Genomic DNA, 24,025 nt, shown 5'->3' with positions numbered 1-24,025 from the left:
TTAGCTACATCTGCCCACTATCAAATCTTTAAATTTGAAAATAGTACACATTGTTTCCATTTCTTTAAGTCTTCTTTTACATATATCAATGGTGTAAAGTTTTCTTCATATAGATCCTGCCTATTAAGTTTATTTCAAAGTATATTATCTGTGTTGCTATTATATCAGAAATCTTTTCATATTTTCTGATTTTTTTATATTTAGAAAAATTATGTTAAGTATGAAAAAATGAATATAAACTTCTATTGTTTCTAGTAGTAATTACTTTATTAATTTTGGTTTTTTAAGTATTCAGAAGCATATCAATTACAAACAATGATACTTCTATATCTTCCTTTTCTATTTGAGACTCATTTTTAAGTCAGTTGTATTAGTTAATATTTATGCAACAATGTTAAGAGTGGCAGAAGACATATTTCTTAAATTTCTGGCATTAATGGCAATAGTTTTATTGATTCATCCATCATGTTGCATGATACTAGCTTTTGGCTTAAAGTACATGTATGTATCAAAAGTTCAATGAAGCATCCATCTATTTTCATTTAATTAAGATCTTAAAAATCAGAAACAGATGTTGACTTTATCAAATGCTGTTATAGTATCAAAGGAAAAGGTGTTCAATATCACTAATCACTAGTAAACGCAAATCAAAACCACAATGAGACATCACCTCATAATCTTACACCTGTTGGAAAGACCATTATCAAAAAGCCAAGAGATAAGTATTGGTGAGGATGTGGAGAATAAAAAGCCCTTTTTCCCACTACTGGTGGGAAAGTATCAGTAAGTTGGTACACTATGGAAGACAGTATGGAAGTTCCCTAAGAAATTAAAAATAGAACTATCATATGACCCAGAAAATCCACCCCTGGCAGATACTCAAAGGAAACAAAAACAGGATCTCCAAGAGATATGTGCGCTCCCATGTTCACTGCAGCATTGTTCACAATAGCCAAGACACAGAAACAGTCTAAGTTTCCAATGATGGATGAATGGATGTGGAAAATGTGGCATACACACAATAGACCAAAACTCAGCCACAAAAAAGAAGGAAGTCCCTGCCATTTGCATCAGCATGGATGGACCCTGAGAACATTTATGCCAGGTGAATGACCCGTTCAGGAAAAGACAAATACCACAGGATTCCACTTATATGAGGTACCTAGAGTAGTTAAAAGTATAGACGTAGGAAGCAGAATGAGGGTTTCCAGGGCACTGGGCGGGGGGGGGGGGGGGGCCAGGGGAGGAAGGAGTATAGGGGGTTATAACTTTGCAGGGTATAGAGCTTCATTTTTGCAAGATTAAGAGAGTTGTGGAAATAGATAGTGGTGATGTTTGCCCAACAATAAGAATGTACTTAATATCACTGATGTGTATACCTAAAACAATTAAGATGGTAAAGTTTATGTGTATGATATTATTTTATCATAATAAAAAATGGAAAAAAAATTCATTTTGGAGGCAATTTCATATTTTTTTCCTTTTGTAACTATGGAGATTCAGGCGTTTGTAAAGCAAAGATAGTCCATAGTATGTAACTGATTCCATAGTTAGTCAGTGACATGATCAAGCATATATCATTTACCCAAGATAGGTTCTACTATAAACTAAACCTGTGTCATGTTAGTACTTTTAAAACTATAACTTTATGTCAAAGTCCTCATCCATAGCTGCTTATGTGATGACAGACTAAGGGCTTAACAATTATTCTAATTTTTACTGCAATATAAAAAAGAAAAAACATATTAAACACTTTGCAGGAAAAAAATCAAGTGCGAAAAAGGATAAGTACTGTCCAATTCCAATCATGCACAGATTTGAAACTCTAACAAAATAATAGTAAGTGAATCCAGGAATATATAGTTTTGCTTAGCTCAGAAAAGCAAGGCCGCTTAACGTAGAAAATCAATCAATGTAATTCTTTTTTTTTTTTTTTTTTTTAATGTAATTCTTTATAGTAACATATTAAAGAGGGAAATATACCCAGGATCTCTAGACAGATGTAGAAAAGCATTTGATGAAACTGAGCCTTTACTGATTTCTTCGAAAAAGTACTCAAAGCATAATGAGAACAAAGGACAAAGAAGCCAGCAGAAAGTAGCTGGTCAAATCAGGAACAATTCAAGCATCAAAATAAATAATGAATGTACTGGATTACACTGCAGTGAATAAAACAAACGACATTTTTTCTTGGTCATAAGAGAAATTGATGAAAATTTTGAATAGGAATAACACAGAAGAGAAAAGACAAAGGGCCTATAAACATACCAAAACACATTCAACTTTACTGAAAACCAGAGAAAAATGTAAATTAAGGTCATAAGATACCATTTTATATTCTCCAGACTGACAAAATTAAAAAAGAAAAAAAGATACAGAACAACAAGGACTGTTACATGTTACTGGTCAAAGTAGTCTAATCACTTTTGAAAAGCAATGTAATATTAAATTGTGAAATTGAACATGTATTTAATTTACCACCTAAAAATTCTACTACAAGGTAAATAGCTTAGAGAAACTCTATATTTATGTTCCAGGAGGTATGTGGAAAAATGCACAGCATTATTCATAAAAGGAGAGAGAGAGGGAAAAAAAATCTAAACATCTTTCAACAAGAACATGGATAAATAAATTGTGCTTAATTTATACAATAAGAAACATAAAGCAAAGAAAATGTCTGAACTCCAGTAACATACAAATTTCAGAAATCTGAGTGAAAACATATTTTACACAAAAAGGAAACCATTTTATAAACCTCAAAAACAATACAAAAATTTAATTATAAAAATCTATTATCTATGCATAAGTATATGTATATGGTAAAGTCATAAAGGAAAACAATTATAATTTGAAAGGTCAAGCTCATGGTTATCTCCAAGAGAAGTGAGGCAGCTATATTCAGGACACAAGGGCTTCAAAGTAATGATGGTTCCAGTTTTCAGCTGGAGGGTAGGCTCATGATTGTTCATTTTATAACTCTGTTCATAATTTATTTTATAACTGTCCTTTTATATGTACCAATTATTAGACAACAAAAAATATATGGCTGTAGTATAAACCCTGACAGTTGGGATTTTTTTTCTTTTTAGTAATACAAGTGCCTGACTTAAGCTTTTATTGCAATCCACTTCAAATATGGCTATCTCTTGAATAAACATACTGCCAGCCACAGAACTAAAGTCAGGTCACCTACCCTTACAGAGGCTCCTTTGTTTTAGAGATCTTGGTTAATTTCAATACCTGACCTCTGGGCCAGTCTTTCCCTTCCTGTGATTTAAATTCCCACTCTTACGTTTTAAATCCACCAAAAAGGAGGAGCCCTGAAAACCCTATGCCCTCATCCTAGAAGCCAACAAAGGCAGAATCCCAGATGCACACTGGCTCCCTACCTCTCCCATACCTCCCCTTGTCCCCATGACATCTCAGTCTCCCATCCACTGACAGCTGGCCCTCTCTGACCTCCTCGGGGTATCATGGCTTGTCCTTTTCTATAGTCCATACCACCTTCCAAAACACTATATAAGTTACCAAATTACTATGTTTATTATTTATCTTCTGTCTACTAGGATGTAATCCACATACATGCTGGGATCTTTGCAATTCTACTCACTGATATGTCCCATGTGCCTCAATAGTTGGTGCTCAATAAACGGATATTCCACTTTATTTTAACAGAAGGTTCCTGGATAACATACCATTCCACGGTCTCTTTCACGAATTATCTTTTTTACTGATAACGTATAAGTTGGGCACAAACTCAAATCAGGTAATATGACCCAAAATAAAATTTTCAGGGTGGCCTATTTAAAACAAGATCTGTTAATTATATTACAGTTTTTGAGTAACACTTGTTTTAGTTATGGAACTTTGTTAAAACTAGTTTCAGCCATGAATAAATCAAATATTAATCAGGAGCTTTGTTTTAAGGTCAAGATATATGGGAAAAAACAAATTCAAAAATCATTACCATGTGCATATAAATGATCTTCCGTAACTTGCTTATGTCAATGTATCCCACAACATAGAGTGCAAATAATGATGCAATCTGAAATTTAAAAAGTTATGTGGAAAAAAAAAAGTTATGTGAAAATTTAAAATTATACATATACAATGAATAGATTAAAAAATTAAGAAAGGAATTATCTTTATTTTGCCTCAAATTAATATTTATATAGAAGGTTCTTTAGTTTCCCTCTTACCTGCTAATTTATTATTAAACATGGTGAATACATTAATATAGCAATATCGGTTGACTATTCTCTTCCATTCACTTCTCTCTCAAGTAACCATGTAAATTATCTGCTTTGCAGATTATTCAAAACAATATTCCTTTTAATGTCAGAGTGACTCTACTGCCGACATGTACAATTACAAAGTGCCTTGCTTGAACAATATGAAAATGCAATTATAATGTGACAATTAATACATAATTGGGAAAGATATATTAAAAGCTAAAAAATAATTATTTAATGCATGTGTGTGTGAAAATATATTAAGTTCTGCTTGTTAGTCACACTTAAAAAGTATCTCCATTAGTGTTCTCCTTCATACTTGTACAAATATTCCAGTGTTGGCTATAATCAAATTTATCAAATTTCAAGCTAGAAATACTTGTATTACAAAGGTATTACATTTTTTAACAGTTTTAAAGAAAACTGTGAATGTGTTTTCCAAGAATTCTAAGAGTACTGGAGTTATTCATATGAATTAATTGATTATATGAATAAACTGATTAAACAATGTACCTCTTAGTAAAATGGCTCAGCTGGTAAAGAATCCGCCCGCAATGCGGGAAACCTGGGTTCAATCCCTGGGTTGGGAAGATCCCCTGGAGAAGGGAAAGGCTACCAAGTCCAGTACTCTGGCCTGGAGAATTCCATGGACTGTATAGTCCATGGGGTTGCAAACAGTCGGACACGACCAAGCAACTTTCACTTTCACTTTTTTAGTAAAATAGAGAGGTATTCAAACAGTGTCTTTCTATCTTTCTTCATGGAAAAAGCAATTCAAATTAAATTCCATGCTTCTCTTACTACACAAATATGTTTTAAACAAACAGCAAAATAGCTGAATACTTATAAACATATGTCTTAAGTTCTATTCATCAAGTTTTTAATCTCTAAGTAATCTACAATAAATGTTCCTAAAAGCAAGAAAACAATGTTTCCCTTTACCCAGATTTCTCCATGGGGAACACGTCATTGCTGAAGGGTGACTGATATGACACAACAACTGTGGGCAAGTGTGTTGTTACTCAGTGTTAGCCCCACAGAGAAGCATATTACTACCTCCACTCACTCCATGCAACTCCCCCCACTCCCCACTCCCCACTCCCCAGATAAAAAACATAAAGCTGACCATCTCCACTAACTGGAGGGTAGGAACTCTCCCTTTCCATTCCAGGGGCTAAGCAATACACAACAGGCCACTGGGTTTTAAGGAGTGACCCTCACGGACATTTTAAACCAGAAACATTTAATATGTCATCAAACTAAAGAAGACAAGAGAATCTAAAAGGTAAGCTCAAATAAAGAATTAAGTACAAATAGAGCCGCCTGCAATGCAGGAGACCCAGGTCTGATCCTTGGGTTGGGAAGATTCCCTGGAGAAGGAAACAGCTATGCACTCCAGTATGTTTGCCTGGAGAATTCCATGGACAGAGGAGCCCGGCAGGCTACAGTCATGTGTCACAGAGTTAGACACGACTGAGCAACTAACACGCTCACTTTTTCAAAGCGTCTCTTAAAAAAAAATATATATGATAGAAACAGCTAACCTGACATCCTGTTAAGCAGTGGTAATGTGTTAGGAGTCTTATAATACATTCATGACCCCATCTGATCCTAATCACAACCCAATACAGTAGGCTATTTCATTTTCTCTACTTCATATATGAGAAAACAAACTAAGAAAAGTTAGGCTGTCTGTCCAACAGAGTGAACAGAGTTAGGTCTCAAATCCAGGCTTGACTTCATTTCTCAAGCAAGACATTTCAAAGGACATTAAAAAACAACTCAAGTTGCTTTATATGAATAGGAATAAGGCCAGTATAAGAAAGAATCCAAGCAGTGGGGGCAGGGAAAAATAAGCACACATTCTACTCCCCTTTCTCAACACCCATTAATAAATAAATCTTATTTATTGCCCTATCTTGAAACTTCTTTCAAAATATCAACTGAAAAAAACATTTTAGGACTTAGAATCATGTAACATATCAGTTCTATAATTTTAGATAATTAAGTTCTTGTAATCAAATACACTAAACTTAATTCAGTTTAAAAATATAAGCACCTTACCTGAGTAAGAAGTACAAACTGAGCAAACTGCCAGGGAAGCATAAAAAATACATTGGAAATGCAGAGTGCAATCAAGCTTCCTCTGTAAAGTTTCGTAGCCCTTAAAAAGATAAAATAAGTTTAACCAGAAAAGATCCCCTGGAGAAGGAAATGGCAGCCCAGTCCAGTATTACTGCTTGGAGAATTCCGTGGACAGAGGAGCCTGGCAGGCTCTGTAGTCCACGGGGTCGCATAGAGTCAGATACGACTGAGTGATTAACACACAACCAGAAAACATTCTAGCATGGCTCCAAACCACTACAAATTAGAATCTCTAAATACAATCAGTTATAACATATAAAATGAGTCAATGAATTAATAAATTATGCCTACTGACACCCAATTACAACAATTTCCTATGAAAAGTAAATACCCAGTATAACTATAACAAGGGCTTCCCAGGTGGCTCAGTGGTAAAGAATCCACCTGCCAATGAAGGAGACACGGGTTCAGTCTTTGGGTTGGGAAGATCCCCTGAAGAAGGAAACAGCAACCCACTCCAGTATTCTTGCCTGGGAAATTCCATGGACAGAAAAGCCTGGTGACTACAGTCCATGGATTTGCAAAAGAGTCAGAAAGACTCAGCAACTAAACAACAGCAATAACTGTAAAAAACAAAGTTGCCGAAGGAGAGAGGGGGAAATCAGAGTCAGTGTATCCACTGAGTTTTTTCAAACTATATTTTGGTGAATTCACAGCCCAACATATATATGTAAAGCTGCATTCAATAGATTAATTTGGAGAGATAGATGATGGCTATGAAAAAAATCACAGAAGTAGCAGATTCTAAGCAATAAGTATTCTGCAGACAAGCAAGCAAGTGTTTAGGGTATGGGCTGAGCAGCTGACAGAGGTTTCCTGGAGGAGATGAGATAAAAGCTGGGTCCTGCATGAATAGGGCACAGAAAAGAGAAGAGGAGGAAAAGGCAGGGGGCGTTTGGGGCTCTGATCTGAGCAGCTGTGGACAATCAGAGCATATTAGCAAGGGAATGAGAGGAAGAAAAAGTTTGCCAGCACTGGATTTAAGACAGAGGCAGAGAGAGGGAGGTGAAAAGCAGAAAGTGGAGACAGATGGGCAGTCTACTGTGTGCACTGTATCAGAGAAAAAAGCCAAGATCAAGACCGTGGTTGTGGAGACACAGCACGTGCGGTGGACAATCAGGTGTTCATACAGCACCTCACTTCTTCCCAAAGTGTGAGAGGGAAACGTCTATCAGTCTATCACGGTGCGCCAGAACTAAAGGCTACGAATTCAGAGTTCAGCTTTCTTGAAGATGCTAAAGAAGCTCTAATTTCCATAATAAAAGAGGGATTTAAGGGAGAGCAATCAGGCTGGAGTTGCAAAGACTTTAAAAGCTAATACAAAAGTTACCACCCATCCCATATTCTGTGAAAGGCCTGTCTAAAAACACTACCTAAGAGACAGAGCCCATTGGCTCTATTCCTGCTAAGATCATCATGGGGAAATGGATCACCCAATGGTTTGATGTAACAGATTTCAACCAGTTCTCCTGAATTCTGCATTGAACAGAGTTAGACTAGTCTGAGTCATCTTCAGATTTTCATCACGCTCTGTTCTACTGTTTCCTACACTCCATTTTATCTTCACCCTCTGAAACAAGGCAGCATCCATCTAAATTCTGTATCTGTCAATAGAAGGGGAGGGAACTGTTCTCCTTTAAACTCTCTTTCCACCAGTGTGGTGCCTGCATCTCTATGAGGTCTCTAATTGAAGGCCAGAGAAACAGGGAAGAGCCCAATCCAATCCTAAATGTCTAGGAGGAATTCTCCTAGCGTATCTTTATCTACTCAGGTTTCTTTCTACTCCTGCTATCCAGTTCTCAGGGATGCTAAACAAATGTACAGAAAAGAACTACACATATGCGAGTTCCTGACCACATCTATTCTATGAACTGTTCTTGTGTAGGATGCTGCCACCAGCTTTCCCACTTCTTTCTATTTTTGGAAGGCTGCTGTGGTGGCAGAAAATGGAGATGGCAGAAGAAGCGGAAGCAGATTTGTTGCTCCTCCAGCAGTATCTGTGGACCACTAATTAAAGGAAAGAAGACTAAAGGGCAGATAAAGAAAATGTTTTGGGTAGTAATATGTTTTGAAGTTATATTCTTAAAATACCTTTATGAAATCAACCTAGCAACAGCATCATCTTAATTATTTTATTACATTGTTTTTATAGCAGAGGTTTAAAAAATTCCAGCTTAAGTTATTCAATGCAAAACAAACAACAACCTCTAAAGATAAGTCAAAATTACCTGAGAATATGAGTCACAAGCAACATCTGAAGTACAAGGAATGGATATGAGAAGCTTTCACGAAGAGGAGGTGTCCACATCACACGGGTACACTGAAAAAAAAAAAAAAAATTCATAGTGTATGGTACCTTTGCTAAATGTGTTGAATAAGACATACCAATTGAAAGCTGCTATTAAGCCTTTCTCACAATGTAATGGCGTGCCAGAAAACAAACTATTGATACTAACATTTTTACCAATAGCCAAATTAGGAGGAAGGCACACAAAGCATAAGACCTAGTGAAACACTAACATCATGAATTGTCAACAGCGAAGTCCTAAAAAGCTTCACCTGCAGCTTAAAAAGAAAAGAGGGAAAGCACCAGCAAGAAAATGTTCTGCCAAAACTAAAAACACTACATTTGAGTTGGCTATGAAAATTAACTATATAGTTTGTCTTCTTTCACATGAATTTCAGCAAACTATTCATAACTAGTTCAATAACCTCCGATTTATCCTCAGATATGCAGATGACACCACCCTTATGGCAGAAAGCGAAGAGGAACTAAAGTGCCTCTTTATGCAAGTAAGAGGAGAGTGAAACAGCTGGCTTAAAACTCAACATGCAATAAACTAAGATCATGGCATCCGGTCCCATCACCTCAAGGCAAATAGATGGGGAAACAATGCAAACAGTGACAGACTTTATTTTCTTGGGCTCCAAAATCACTGCAGATGGTGACTGCAGCCATGACATTAAAAGACACTTGCTCCTGGGAAGATAAGCTATGACCAACCTAGACAGCACATTAAAAAGCAGAGACATTACTTTACCGACAAAGGTCTGTATATTCAAAGCTATTGTTTTTCCAGTAGTCATGTATAAATGTGAGAGTCGTACCACAAAGAAAGCTGACGCCGAAGAATTGATGCTTTTGAACTGTGGTGCTGGAGAGGACTCTTGAGAGTCCCTTGGACTGCAAGGAGATCAAACCAGTCCATCCTAAAGGAAATCAGTCCTGAGTATTCATTGGAATGACTGATGCTAAAGCTGAAACTCCAATACTTTGGCCACCTGATGCGAAGAACTGACTCATTGGAAAAGACTCTGATGCTGGGAAAGATTGAAGGCAGGAGGAGAAGGGGAAATGATGAGATGGTTGAATGGCATCACTGACTCAATGGACATGAGTTTGAACAAGCTCCGGGAGTTGGTGATGGACAGGGAAGCCTGGCGTGCTACAGTCCATGAGGTCACAAAGAGTCAGACATGACTGAGGGACTGAACTGAACTGATTCATAACTAATATTTCAAAACTCTCTGGGGACATCACTGTATTTTTATTGGTAATACTGCTTAAAAGGAGCACTCCATTTTTGTTTTTACTTCTTTGACCTGAGCTGCCAAGCATTTATAAAAAGTGGTACAGGAGATCAAATAAAATAACAGAAATTCTAAAATAGTTATCAGTCTTTCTGAAAGCTAACTTTGGATTTGATTAAATAATATAATAGTCCAGTTTTAGCACTCTATCATGTTTCTGCATATATATTTAATATATTAATAAGTCCATGTTTCAGTTTGAAGAAAACAGCACTGGATTAAATGTAAAACAATTAGATATCACTACTACTAAGCTAGTCACACCAGAGGAAATCATTGCATCTTTCAAGTCAAGCAGGGTAAATTTAAGGAATATATAGAATGACAAAGATCATGATGGAAACAAGCCTTTATCTTAGCTCTGCTTTAGACTATTAGACATCTCTACTACCCCTATAGAAAGTTTGAGTCAATTTATTTTTTTTCCTACCAAAACTCACCATTCCCTATGAAATTAACATAAACATATATTTGTAAATGAACTTACATGCAAGAGAATATGAAAAGATTGAAAAAGTCTTTAAAAATGCATGTTTGTTGCTGAGATGCAATTTTTAAAAATCAGTTTATTAAATTAATTAGTTTATTAGAGATTTCAGTATGATTGACAGAGGAAATGTATAACCAAAATTTATAAAGCTACCAATCTCTATGCAAAAACCAGTAAGAAAATACTTAAACTATATAAAACACAATTTGAAAATTTTCCTTAGACTGTTCACCTACATTTATTTCATTACTAAATTCAACAATGTTGTCATCTCTTAGAAATTCATTTCTCTTAATAGCAAAAGTCACTCAGTTTGCTAAAACTCAATTACATCCTCTGTAAAGTATGGATAAGAAAGCTCAATTATAAATTATAACAAAGAGCAAGGTTTTCTCCTTCTAAAATGTTAAGAGTGAATGAATTCAAATGTATGTGAAAGTGCTTCTTATTGTTTCTCCAATAACACAAGGTGCTTTTCTAGATCTGATACAAACATAACTGCTGATCCAAATGATACCATATAACATGAAAATTTAAAAAAAAAAGATTTGTCTTAATCATACCTTAAGTTACAATAAATAAGTATTTTTATTTAACTATAATTCTAAGTGGAAAGTAAAAATCTATAATTCTCTTTATAGGTTGAAATGTAAGAATTAAAGGAGGAAATATACATGTGAACTGCTTCAAAAAGGATCACAGAAATGTATTCTGCACTCTGACAAAGAATAAGAAATTCTTTAATTGTGAAAATAAATTCAATAAAAAAATCTTGCACTGTTTAAACTGTCCTCATCCACTACATAATTTTTAACCTATTTTGGCTTGGTAAGGGCTAAATCTTTTAGTCATGTACTCAAGAATCAAAAACAAAGGAATTTCAGCAACAAACAGCTTCATTTTTCAAACTCTCTTTTCAAATAGTTGACTTACATTACTAGAGATCTGAGCATAATCTAAATGATTTCTTTTCATAATTTAAAAATAGAAATAGAACTGACTACTCAATTACAACTTATAGTTAGTATCAAATAGATTATGTTTAAAGCTTGTTCCAAGAGTTTTAATTAGAGTTAACATATAAGGTTTGGGCTTAAAACAAATGATCCTACCTCTTGACTGAGGCACTGCTGTATTAGCTACAATATTACTTTAAACACTATACAAGTGATTCCAAAATGATTCCTGACCTCCATGGGTTTGGCTACTCCTTTTCTAAGAATGGTACCGGTTTAAGGATTCAACTATTCAGATGTCAACCATAAAAATGCTGGATGCAACAAAAAACGCAACAGCCACACCACATCATCTAGCTGTTACCTGGGCAGCCCCACTGCTTAGGCAGGCCCTTAGCTTGGCACTGGCTTTATGAGGCTGGTGGGACCGCACCTTTATAAGTCAGGGAGGTTTCTTGGAGCTTCTGTCTCTTTCTGTACCATGTACTGATACGCTGCCCAATTAAACCGTCAGTTATTGGTACATACGTCAATTTGAATCCGTAATACAATTCCGGCTCACACAAAAATCAATGCCTCAGTGACACAGAAGTGCTCCGAACAAGCGTTGTGTGCCTGTGTGCTCAGTCGCTCAGTCACGTTCGGCTTTCTAAGGACCTGTGCGCTTCAGCCTGCCAGGCTCCTCTGTGAGATTTTTCAGGTGAAGGTTGCCATTTCCTCCTCCAGGGGATCTTCCCAACCCAGGGATCAAACCCAGGTCTTCCGTGTCTCCTGTACTGCAGGCAGATTCTTTACCCACTGAGCCATCAGGGAAGCCCTTACTCTCTTAATAAAGTATTTCTATTGGTTCTATGGAAAGAAATGTTTATTTTTGTCTCTGATCTTCCAGGATATCAGCATATCCTACCATAAAGTTTGCAAAAAACTTCTGTGAAATGAGTCAGCCTTGTTGGATAAGAAATACCTTACATCTTCAGGACTCCATCCTTTGCAGCAGTAACTCAAACCTGACCTTTCCTTACGTATTTAAACACAGAAAAAATGTCTGACAAGGTGTTATCAACTCCGCCACCTTTACTATGTGGTTGTAAACCAAACTACTCAAGGTTATCAACATGCTCAATATTCTGTATACAGTATGAAAGTATTCGTCATGACACAAGAACAATATAAATCTTAAAATGAAACAAATGATTCCAACTGCATTAAATGGTAACCTAACAGAGAAGCAAAAATAATTTAGGTATATATTGAGCTATTTTACTTTTGAACTCTGTACTCCTTGGCAGATTATGATCTTAGGAAACAAAGAACAGCAAAGAAATCTTAAACTTTACTTAGTAGGTTTATGGTTAGTAATCATGTTAGTGTACTAATTTTGAAATTATTTTGTATATACTACAGAATAAAGCAAATACATAAATATATTTAGATTATGGGGAGGGAGAAGATACAAATATGAAGTAGGGGAAGGCAGAGTTTATAATACTAGATGACTAGATTAGAATTAATGGAGGAATCAGTGTGAATTAATGACTTCTGCTGAAAGAAGCTAAAAGTGATTACATCCAAGCAGTAATAAGCACACCAAGCACCCTGCTTTTGGTCTCTAAATACCATTTTCCACCAGCAGGATCTAAGATTCCTTGGAAAACAGCTGATTCCAAATCTAGGGACAGGAAAGTACTAAGTGATTTTGAAACAGCTTTTTGTGCAAGAGAGTAAGTGTTCAAAGAACACTGAGGGAAATAAAGAACACTGAACATATCCAAAGGGCAGAGAATAGTACCAAAATACACATGCGTGCCTACACACACACACACACAACTTAGGAATTAATCTAACAAAAAACTACAATATATAAAACACTGCTGAAACAACTGAAGATTGATATAAATGAAGAATAGTTATGTTTACAGATGGGAAGATTTGATATATTTAGAATGCCGCTTCTCCCTAAATTGATCTAGAGATCAAGGCAATAACAAAAGTCCCAGCAGGTTGTATATCTGCTGAGGGAAGGAGGAATCATGGAAAACTGATTCTAAAATTCATATGGAAATACAAAGAACCTTGACTAACTAAAACAACACTGGAAAAAAAAAGTTAGAGACTTTTACCACCAGATATCAAACTTTTAAAGCTATAATATTTAAGATAGTATGATACTGACTTAAAGATAAACAGCCAAACTGGAGCAGATTTGAGAGTCTAAAAACCAATCTACCGATATTCAGTCACTTGATTAATGACAAAAGCATCAATACAATTCAATGGAAAAAGAATTGTCTTTGCAACAAACAGTACTAAATTAATTTAATATTCAGATTTAGGGTGACGAAGCAGAGATAAGCAGGAACTTTCCCTGGCAGTTCAGTGGTTAAGACTTCACTTTCCAATGCAAGGGTGCAGATTCTATCCTTGGTTGGGGAACTAAGACCCCACCTGCCTCATGGCCAAAAAACCAAAACAGAAAACAGAAGCAATATCGTAACAAATTCAATAAAGACTTTAAAATACAGTCAACATCAAAAAAAAAAAAAAAAACCACCTTGAAAAAAGAAGAAGCACTGAAGAACAGTCAAGAGGCAGAGACAAGTCACAATCTCATGTTGTGCTTAGCTTCCAGAAAACTGCTGAAGTTGAATCCAGTGACTGATACTAAAAAGCTAAAAATTAACCTCTTCCAAATTCAATTGCTTGTAAGACCAAAGAGATCATACCTTGGAGTTAGCATCTGGGAAACTGGAGATTGAGCCACAGGGCAGAAATCTCCTTCATTCATTTGAAACTGGAGGAAATCTTAAATTAAAACTACAGCACTGCCCGGCTTAGCAAGACTCATGGTGGGATCCAAGCTCTTGGCCCTTACCCTATATGCCCAACACAGGAAAAGATACTCCCTCTCGGACGGAAAAAAAAAAACGAAACAAGCAAAAACAATTATTTAGTTCAGGCTTTATCATTCTGTTATACAAAATATCTTGCATTAAATAGAAATGTATGAGACATGTAAAATCAAATATATAACCCACAATCAAAAGTAAATTCTAGTCAGAAAACTTAAATCCACAGAGAACATTAATGTTGAAATTAGAAGACAGGGAATTTAACTGTAGTCATTGGGTTTAAAAATTCACAGAAAAAGATGGATAAAATGGGTGAACAGATAGGAATTTTCAATAGAGAAATAGAAGCTCGGGGAAAAACTGAAATTTATAATATCTAAAATTAAAAAATCACTGGATGGGCATTAAAGCAGACAATGTATCAGAATAAAGTATCAATGAACTCAGGGACACAGCAAAACAATATATCCAAATAGAGACAAAGACAAACAAACAAACAAAGATGAAGAAAGTACCAAAAACCTGTGGGACAACATCAAAAGCTGAACATACATGGAATTGGAATCCTCAAAGACAGTAAGAAAGAGAATGGGGAAGACAAAATATCTGAACAAAAGATATTTGCTAAAGTTTTCTAAAAACTGATTTAAAAAATCAACCCATGGAACAAAGATATTCAGTGAAACCTAAGCAGGATACATACAAAGAAGACCACATTTAAGTTCATCACCATCAAACCAAGAGAAATCAAATACAAAAAGAAAGCTTCAAACCACTATAGAAAACATATTACATTCAGGGAAACAATAGTGTGATAGATGACTTTTCAAACAATGTAAGCCAGAAGACAAAGAATGACATTTAAAGAGCTTAAACATAAAGCTTTCAACCCAGAATTCTTATCCAGCAAAAAAAAAAAAAAAAAAAGCACTTAAAAAAAAGAAGGAAAATAAGGATGTTTTTAGAAAGGCAAAAGCTAAGAGAACTTATTGGCAGCAGATCTGCACCACAATGCTAAATAAAGTTCTTAACACTGAAGAGAAATTACACCAGATGGAAACCCAGATCTGCAGGAAGAAATGAAGAACGCCACCGAAACCCAAATTGAAACATCCAGCTATGAAAGATGACTAGGAGTTAACCAGGCATAGATTAGGAGACACAGGGAGAGGGAAATATGCAGGACACAGGAAAGAGCATGTGCAAAGGCCCTGAGACAGGAAAAGGAGCAGTCCTTTCTGGGAACTAGAGGAAGGAAGGACAGCAGGACTGAGGCAAAAAGAAAATGCTCTAGAGTGGAGAGACCCAGAAGGGGCCAGGTCACGAAAGATGTTGTGGGCTAGTTTTCTACCACATTAGAAGCTATTACTAGTCTTCAAAATACATCAACAGATTCATCTCCAACTAAGACTAGCACACACTCTGTTTTTGGATTTTTGGAGTTAAGTTTCACAAATACACACAGCACTCAATAGCCTGAATAAATAATACATCTTGCATTTACACTATCTACCAAACTAACGTAAAAAATATTTAAATCATGTCACTCATCTGTAGGTAACCCTCCACGGCCTTTCCATCTGCTCCAAATGAACCTTACAATGACTGATAGGACTACAGAATCGGCTCTTTCCACATCCCACCTTCTACCTTTCACTGTCTGGCCTTATACCTTCCACTCTCTGCTCCTCCAAAATGGCCTCCTTGCTTTTCCCCAAATAAATCAGAAGACCCCCCCTCAACCCTCCCCACCTTTAGCAGAAGACTGTTCCACCTTCACATCCACAAAGGACCTTTGCTTTACTAACTGAAACATTTGCAGCCTCTACAGGTCCTGACAGGGTAGGCCCTCAGTATATGCTGTTGATTTTTCCCTATTTATTTTTTTTGAAGTATAGTTGATTTACAGTGTTGTTAATTCCTATTATACAGCAAAGTGATTTGGCTATATATGTTGTTTTAAATCAGTTGAATAAACAGAAGACCCAGAACAAATGTCCTTACCATCATTAGAAATCAAAGGGAGGAAGGAAGAGGAAAAGAGGAAAGAAAAAGTTCCTTAAATTGGCAAGAAAAAAATCTCATCATAAAAAGCTAAACAAACGTATTTTACATAAAATGAATTTTTAACAGTCAAAAACTGGAGAAAAGTACTGCATTTAGGTTTTTTAATGTACCCATCTAAGTGCTTTTCAATTAACATGCTAAAAATCAACCAATGCTATACACATCTTATAATAAGAAAACATTTAAAAAGCAAAGCAAAATTGTTAGTTTCCATCTTAGCAAAAATTCTCAATAGGAACAAAATTAACATTTAATTAAAAAGTTGGATAAGTAAAACATCTGCATAATTTTTATTATAAAATAAAAATTTTGTATATAGCCTCAATATTACTGATCATTACTATGAGCCACTAACAGCTTCTTTATTGTGTTTTCACATTTTTTCAGATTTGAGGGTTTTAAATTTTCCTTTTAAATAATTTGATTAATCATTTATGTGACACAATTTATAGTTCTTCTATTAAAGCAAAAATTTCCCCTTGTAAAACCATCTGAGAAAGGAATACTTCAGAAAGTACATCATATAAAGAAATGGCAACCCACTCCAGCATTCTCGCCTGGGAAATGCTGTGGACAGACGAGCCCCGTGGGCGACAGTCCACAGAGCTGGGAAAGAGTTGGGCGTGACTTAGCAACTAAACAACAGCAACAATGAAAACAAAAATACTACCTTAGACTCAATTACAGAGCAAATTAAATAATGGAAATAGAACTTAAAAGCAGGAAAACAATTCACAACTGTTTTTTCACTCATAAACCACTCACTCACATGATTTAAATAACTCTTCTAAGAAAGAAGGGTACCACTTAGAAAACAGCCAGATGTTCCAGTGGGACACACACCGTGATTCTCTGGAAAAGTTCACTAAATACACGAGTAGTTGCAACCAGAGTAGATGCTGGGCCCCCCCCACAACACAAAAACTGTGTACTTTAAACAACACTTTTAAAAACCAGAAGAAAACAAGGGTCTGGAAATCTTACAATCTGAAAACCAAACAAAAAATAATAATAAAATAGTTTTCAGTTACTTGTGATCTCACAGTTATTTTACCCAAAACTATAGTTTATGTTCTCAATTAACATCATTACTCAAAATGGTCACTTACACACTTTAAAGCTATAGTCATTGATATAAGTACAATTATTTACTTAACTAATTCAGGAAAACTACAGTTTTAATTCTAATCTCATTTAGTTAATCTTTTCCTAAGTAGAAAGTAAACCCTAGGTATGTTTCAATATATCAAGTAGCTAAAAAGTGTTAAAAAAAAAAAATCCACCAACCTGAAAAAGGAACTGAGCTATCTATTTCATCGTTAAAAACTGAAAAGACTTTGCTAAGAAAGATGGTCATGCTACATGAGTATCAAAATTATTAGAAAAACATACAGTCAAAAATTAATAACCCCTAATTTACACTGAGAATAACACAGTAGACCTTTTTGCTTAAGAGATGGTAATATTTAAAACTGTGCCTTGGGTTCAAAATTTTCAACAATCTCTTTCTTCTCAACATCTCACTGTGAACACCCAATGCTCCTTCTTCCACTGTTAAACAATTATTTCCTATTTCTTAGGGCATTCTCACAGATTTGTGCTTCCAAATGTTTTATGGTCCACACCAAGTCACTAAGCAGCATCGACAGTCAAAAAGTCAAATAATTCTTTTTTTCTTTGTTCAAACTTCAGAGCAAATCAATTAATTGATGTCACATTGCAATCAATTGTGAAATAACTCTAATCTATAAAGTCACTCTAGCTTTAAATTTCTATGATTTTAAATACTACGCATGTGCTAATTTAAGTTTCATTAGTAATGCACTAAATAATAGGAAAAATAAGTCCAACCCTTAGTCTACAATTTAGTTTTTGTATGACTACCCTCAGAGCTTTGTAACATGTATATATTCAAATATTGTAGGCAGCGTGGAAACACTTAAAAGGATTCAGTTACTTCACACAAAGCAACCTGACCTTTTTATATGAGAATTCCCCTCATAGAAAACTTTCATGAAAGAAAACTAGACACACACACATATATATATATTACTATAAATTCATTTATAATTATAATTAAGTTAGTGGAAGGATTTCATTGGCATCTTGAATTTATATTAAAATTTAACCTAAAATAAGTTACCAATGATAATATAAACAATTACACAAGTTAATAATTACTTAGTAGCAACTATGTGTCAAACATTGTTCAAGACACATTAGAAATATGAGCGTATTTTATCTCCCAATAATCCAGTGAGACGGATCACATCATTATGACCTTACAAAGAGAAAATGAGGGCGGGTGAGATCAAAGGGCTTGCCCAGGTCACTCAGCCACTCAACGGCAGAGTCAGGCTTCGAACACAGGCAGCCTGGATGCAGAGCCTCTTCTTTTTACAACGCTATTCTCTTTAGAAAAGAACTTGGATACACGCACAAGTTTATAGACACAATAAAACATTCTGCAAAGGACACTTAAAAGTATATCAAGATTTAATATAAATGCATTCAAACAGAAACATATGCTATAGCTCCTACATCAAAAAGCTACCCCCCACAAGAAGTTAATGGATACATGGCTAGCTTATTTTTACTACAGTTAAAACAACAGTTTTCAAAATTTTAAATTATATACAGAATTAACACAGACCCACTATTTCTTTAAGCCACTAAGAGATGTAGCAAAAGATACAATGGTTATAAAATTTAAGATAAATGCTAGTGTTTAAAATTTGAATCAAAATAAGATTAAACATTTAAAGACTGCTACTATAGATTAAATTTAAAGAAATTAAAGAAACTTAAATGCCTATATGTTTCTATATTATATATTGGTAAAATTTTGTATTAGCAAAATGTCTCAAAATTTTAAAAAATACTTAAATGAAAATCGTATTTCTAGAAGTAAAAACCACTAAACAGTTTGAAAATATTTGTTTACTACCTACCTCTCCATGATTGAAAAAGAAGCACAACACTGTAACCAAGCCTCCTAAACGGCTGCCGCTGGAAAAGAATATAAGAAAATGTAACTCCAGTAACAGAAACCAGGTCAATCCTAATAAAACCCTGAAATAACATAGCATGATAATCTGCTAGTACTATAGAAAGTTTTAGTTTAGCCACACTAGAACTCTATTGTTTACAAAACAGCTTATTTCCTCTAATGTATCATTAGTTTAAAAAAAAAAGTTTTGTTTTTTAAAAAATCATTTTCCATCCTCAAAATATACAGAAAAACAGAAAATGACAAGGAATAAAAAAATTCTTATTCATCATGTTACTGTGCACCATGCAACCTGATCTTTTTTCATTTTTTAAACTTTTTTAGTACCAACTATTTTTCTTTGCATATAATATACATTCAGGAGAAAGGATGGAAGCTAGTACAGAAAAGTGCTTTATGGTCAGAAAGCTGGAAATCACCACACTGCCTCCTATCCTTGGAAATTCACAAAGTGTGTTAGCATGTTAAAGATTTAACTAATTCAGTACTTCCCAAACCCCATCTCCAAGCTACCTTTATACATGCTTAGGAAACACTAGTTTACAGATTAAGTTTTATCATTCGTTTTCAAAAAATTGGAAAACATAACACAAACATCAAAATATGAGAATCTGGCTTATACCGCTAGCTAAGAAACCACAATGGTATAGCTTGACAGTCCTAACAGTTAAAGCTTCATTTGCTCAGGTAAAGATGAAATACGTCCCCATTCTCCTCTGACCTTGACCAAAAGCATCTGCGCAAGGGAAAGGAAGGCTGTTTTCAACTTTGTTTCATCATTTCTTTCATCTCTACTCTTGAGGTCTTTGAGTTCTCTTTAGCTCATGTTGCTTTCTTGTAATTTTACCCAGATATCCTTCCTTCTTTCTATCCATCCAGAAATACGTGTATATCACAGAAAAGCAACAAAGAATCAGACACAGGTATTCTAGGCCATTATGTTTATTCTTCAGGGTGTACAAATGAGGAAACACAGAGGCGATGTGTGAGATGGCAAGGATAATTCATGTACCAAGAACATATACCCTCCCCAACATCCCCAGAAGGAAACAGGTAGGGCTGGGATCCCCAGCACATAGGGACAGTCAGCCTTGGCTCAAGAGGGAAGTGGAGTCTGCATGTTTAGTGGCAAGGAGTTTACAGAGTTGCTATTTTCCCCAGAGTTAGGGCACAGAGCCACTTGCTGTTCAAGAGAACAGGGAGCAGTGCTAATGGTCTGAGGAACGTGAGCAGGAGGTGTCTGAATACCACTTGCACTCAGGAGAGAGGTAAAGAGGGAAAACAGAAGGGCTGTAGAGCCCTCTTTAAGGGATCAATAGAAGTTCAAGATCACAAATTGTCACAGAGACACTAACAGTAATGCTATGTGATCTTTCTCCACTGGTTATTAACGTGGACCAGCACAAATGAAATATAAAGGGGCAAAGAAACAGCATGCTGGCCAGACAGTAGTGGAGTGATGGATTAAAGAAATAAGAAAGGCAGATAAAGGAGCTAGAAAAGGTACAGGACAGGGGTTGGAAGTTTGGGTTCTCTCCTCAAAAGGCATAACATGGCTACTTCAAAAGACCAGTAAACAGGCAAACTCCAGGCTCACTGCAAGTGATGAGACTTTAGGAAGCTTAAGAATGCATTATGGGGACTTCGCTGGTGGTCCAGTGGTTAAGAATCTGCCTGCCAATGCAGGGGACACGGGTTTGATCCCTAACCTAGGAAGATTCCACATGCCACAGGGCAACTGAGCCCACGCCCCGCAACTACTGAAGCCTGCCCACCCTAGATCCCTGCTCACTGCAACTAGAGAAAGCCTGCGTGTGGCAATGACGCACCACTGAAAATAAACTTTTGAAGAAAAAGAACGAGTTGTGGATTTAAATAATTAGATGTTTAAATACTGGGTATTAAAGAAACAAATATGTTTGAACAATTTGAACATATTCTAACAAGACAAAAAGCCATAGATCTATATATTTTTAAAAAATGGTTTCCTGCCAGCAACCCTCCTCCAATCCTATTCACCAAAGACAATCAGTAACAACATTTGTTCTGTGTCCATCCTTCCAAATCCTTCTCTATAACCATACAAAAACATGTTTTAGTGTTATTATACTATTAACATCCCTCCAAAATGTCCCTTTCCTCATCTGTTATTCCTAATCCATACATTTAACCCAAAGCATTCTTTTCAACAGATGTCATATATTGCACAGTACAAACACTTTGCAATTTGTTCCACCCTTTCCCTGTTATTGGTCATACAGATGTTTTTCAGTTCCTTGTTATAATTTTTAAATGATAAAATAACATCTCTGCACATGTAAAAAATAGTGTTTTTACTTCTATCAGATAGACCTGTGAGACTGTCAAGTCAAAGAATGCAGACGTTCCAAAAAAGCCACTCCAGTCCACACCCTCACCAGTGTATGAGGGGTTGATTTCGATATAACACAGAACCCAATGTGCCCCGACCCTTTTACATTTTGCCCATAGGAAGGGTGGAGATTTTTTCTCACTGTTATTTTGATTTGTTCTTCCTGCCTATTTGTAGAAAGCATTATGTCAGTGGGTTGTTTCATTTTGCTTTCATTTACTCTTCTGTGAATTGTTCTGTTCGCATTCTTATCTGTTTTTCTATTGGATTTTCTGTTTTAGATTATTTATTTAAAGATTCAGTTCAGTTCAGTTCAGTCGCTCGTGTCCGACTCTTTGCGACCCTGTGAATCGTAGCATGCCAGGCCTCCCTGTCCATCACAAACTCCCGGAGTTTACTCAAACCCATGTCCATCGAGTCGGTGATGCCATCCAGCCATTTCATCCTCTGTCGTCTCCTTCTCCTCCTGCCCTCAATCCCTCCCAGCATCAGGGTCTTTTCCAACAAGTCAACTTTTCCTTCACATGAGGTGGCCAAAGTATTGGAGTTTCAGCTTCAGCATCAGTCCTTCCAATGAACACCCAGGACTGATCTCCTTTGGGATGGACTGGTTGGATCTCCTTGCAGTCCAAGGGACTCTCAAGAGCTCCAACACCACAGTTCAAAAGCATCAATTTTTCAGCTTTCTGAAAAAATTTCAGCACTCAGCTTTCTTCACAGTCCAACTCTCACATCCATACATGACCACTGGAAAAACCATAGCCTTGACTAGACGGACCTTTGTTGGCAAAGTAATGTCTCTGCTTTTTAATACAGGGATATACATTTTTTACTGTCATATATGTGACAAAACCTTCTGGTATAACTTATGGTTTACTCTACAATAAAAAATTTAACTTTATGTAGCTAATTTTATAGTAAAAGGTCAATATTTTTTTCTTTTTTCCTTCTGCATTTCCTGGCTTGTCTGTGAAGGTCTTCCCCACCTCAAAATTTTACAACGTTCTCCTATAATAAGATTATAGTGCAGCATCTTTTATGATTACAGACAGCTTTGCTTAACCAGGCAGAAAGGCAGATTTTCTGGTATATTGTGGCTCTGCATAGACAAGACCAGAGAATAAACTTTGCTTATCTACAAGGAATGTTCTAAGTTCCAATCATTAGGAAATGATATGACTTGCAATAAATCCAAAACAGTGTTCCCAGTGTTTAACTTCCTACCCTCTGATGCTTAAAGACTATCACATAGGTCATTTTTATTTTGCTAAACAGAAAAAATGTAGCAATCACTATATTTAAAATTAATTTTTTTTTCCATTACAGTTGATTAGTTGCTATTTCAGCATTCCCTAGTGGTTAAGAAAAAAAAAGTTTCTTCTACAATATTACCACCAACTGTCAGAAAATATGAAAGCTCCTATTGTGCAAATTTTAAAGCATTCTAAGCTTGGTAAACATTTACCACAGTTATTCATACATCCCAATTAATCCTCTGGACCTTAATTTCCTTAGATATAAAATAAAAGGATAAGAACATAAAAAATCTTAAAAATATTTATCAATTCTAATGTTTAATAATCTTATAATTTTCTTCTTTCCCAAATCTTTCTGTAAAGTGGATTTAAACCAGTCATCACATTTTGGTAGGCTCAGTTAATCACTGTGGTTTTTACCTCTATATACCAAAGAATTATGAAACATGCAAAGTTCAAAATAAAGAAACAAAAGTAATCATTGTTGTTTAGTCATTAAGTGGTGTCTAACTCTTTTCCGACCCTACAGACTGCAGCCTGCCAGGTTCCTCTGTCCATGCGGCTTCCCAAGCCAGACTACTGGAGTGGGTTCCCATTTCCTTCTCCAGGGGATCTTCCCGACCCAGAGATCAAACCCCCATCTCTTGCATTGCAGGCATATTCTTTACCGCTACGCCACCAGGGAAGCCTGATATTAAATTACACTTGTATAAATGCTTAAGAAAGAGAATATGAAAGAGTAATCTAGAAACAAATCAATCAAGAGGATTTCAAGTCTGGAGTTTGAGAGGCAAGCCTCAGCACCTGCTAACCCGCCAACCTGACTGAGAGCTGAGCATCCTCCCTTGAACTTTTTTATTGTTTAGTCACTAAGTCGTGCATGCCTCTCTGCAGCCCCACGGACTGTAGCCCGCCATGGAATTCTGTCCATGGAATTCTCCAGGCAAGAATACAGGAGTGGGTTGCCATTTCCTCCTCCAGGGGATCTTCCTGATCCAGGGATGGAACCCGCGACTACTGTTTGGCAGGCGGGTTCTCTACCACTGAGCCACCAGGGA

At 35.9% G+C, this 24,025-nt stretch overlaps 1 protein-coding gene across 1 annotated transcript in view; it reads right to left on the bottom strand.

The window, feature by feature from the left end:
• Positions 1–24,025, bottom strand: part of DPY19L1 (dpy-19 like C-mannosyltransferase 1) — a 100,882-nt gene that overhangs the window by 43,042 nt on the left and 33,815 nt on the right. The window contains exons 7-10 of the mRNA XM_043872079.1: positions 19,282–19,339; positions 8,606–8,697; positions 6,297–6,396; positions 3,968–4,045 (exon numbers count right to left, since the gene is read on the bottom strand). Of these exons, the coding sequence (XP_043728014.1) occupies positions 3,968–4,045; positions 6,297–6,396; positions 8,606–8,697; positions 19,282–19,339 (328 nt within the window). The remainder of the gene's footprint in view (positions 1–3,967; positions 4,046–6,296; positions 6,397–8,605; positions 8,698–19,281; positions 19,340–24,025) is intronic.

The sequence above is a fragment of the Cervus elaphus genome, chromosome 18 (assembly GCF_910594005.1).
Source record: "Cervus elaphus chromosome 18, mCerEla1.1, whole genome shotgun sequence".
NCBI lineage: Eukaryota > Metazoa > Chordata > Mammalia > Artiodactyla > Cervidae > Cervus > Cervus elaphus.
The sequence above is the reverse complement of the archived record's forward strand: the minus strand, read 5'-3'. Positions and strand labels throughout refer to the sequence as shown.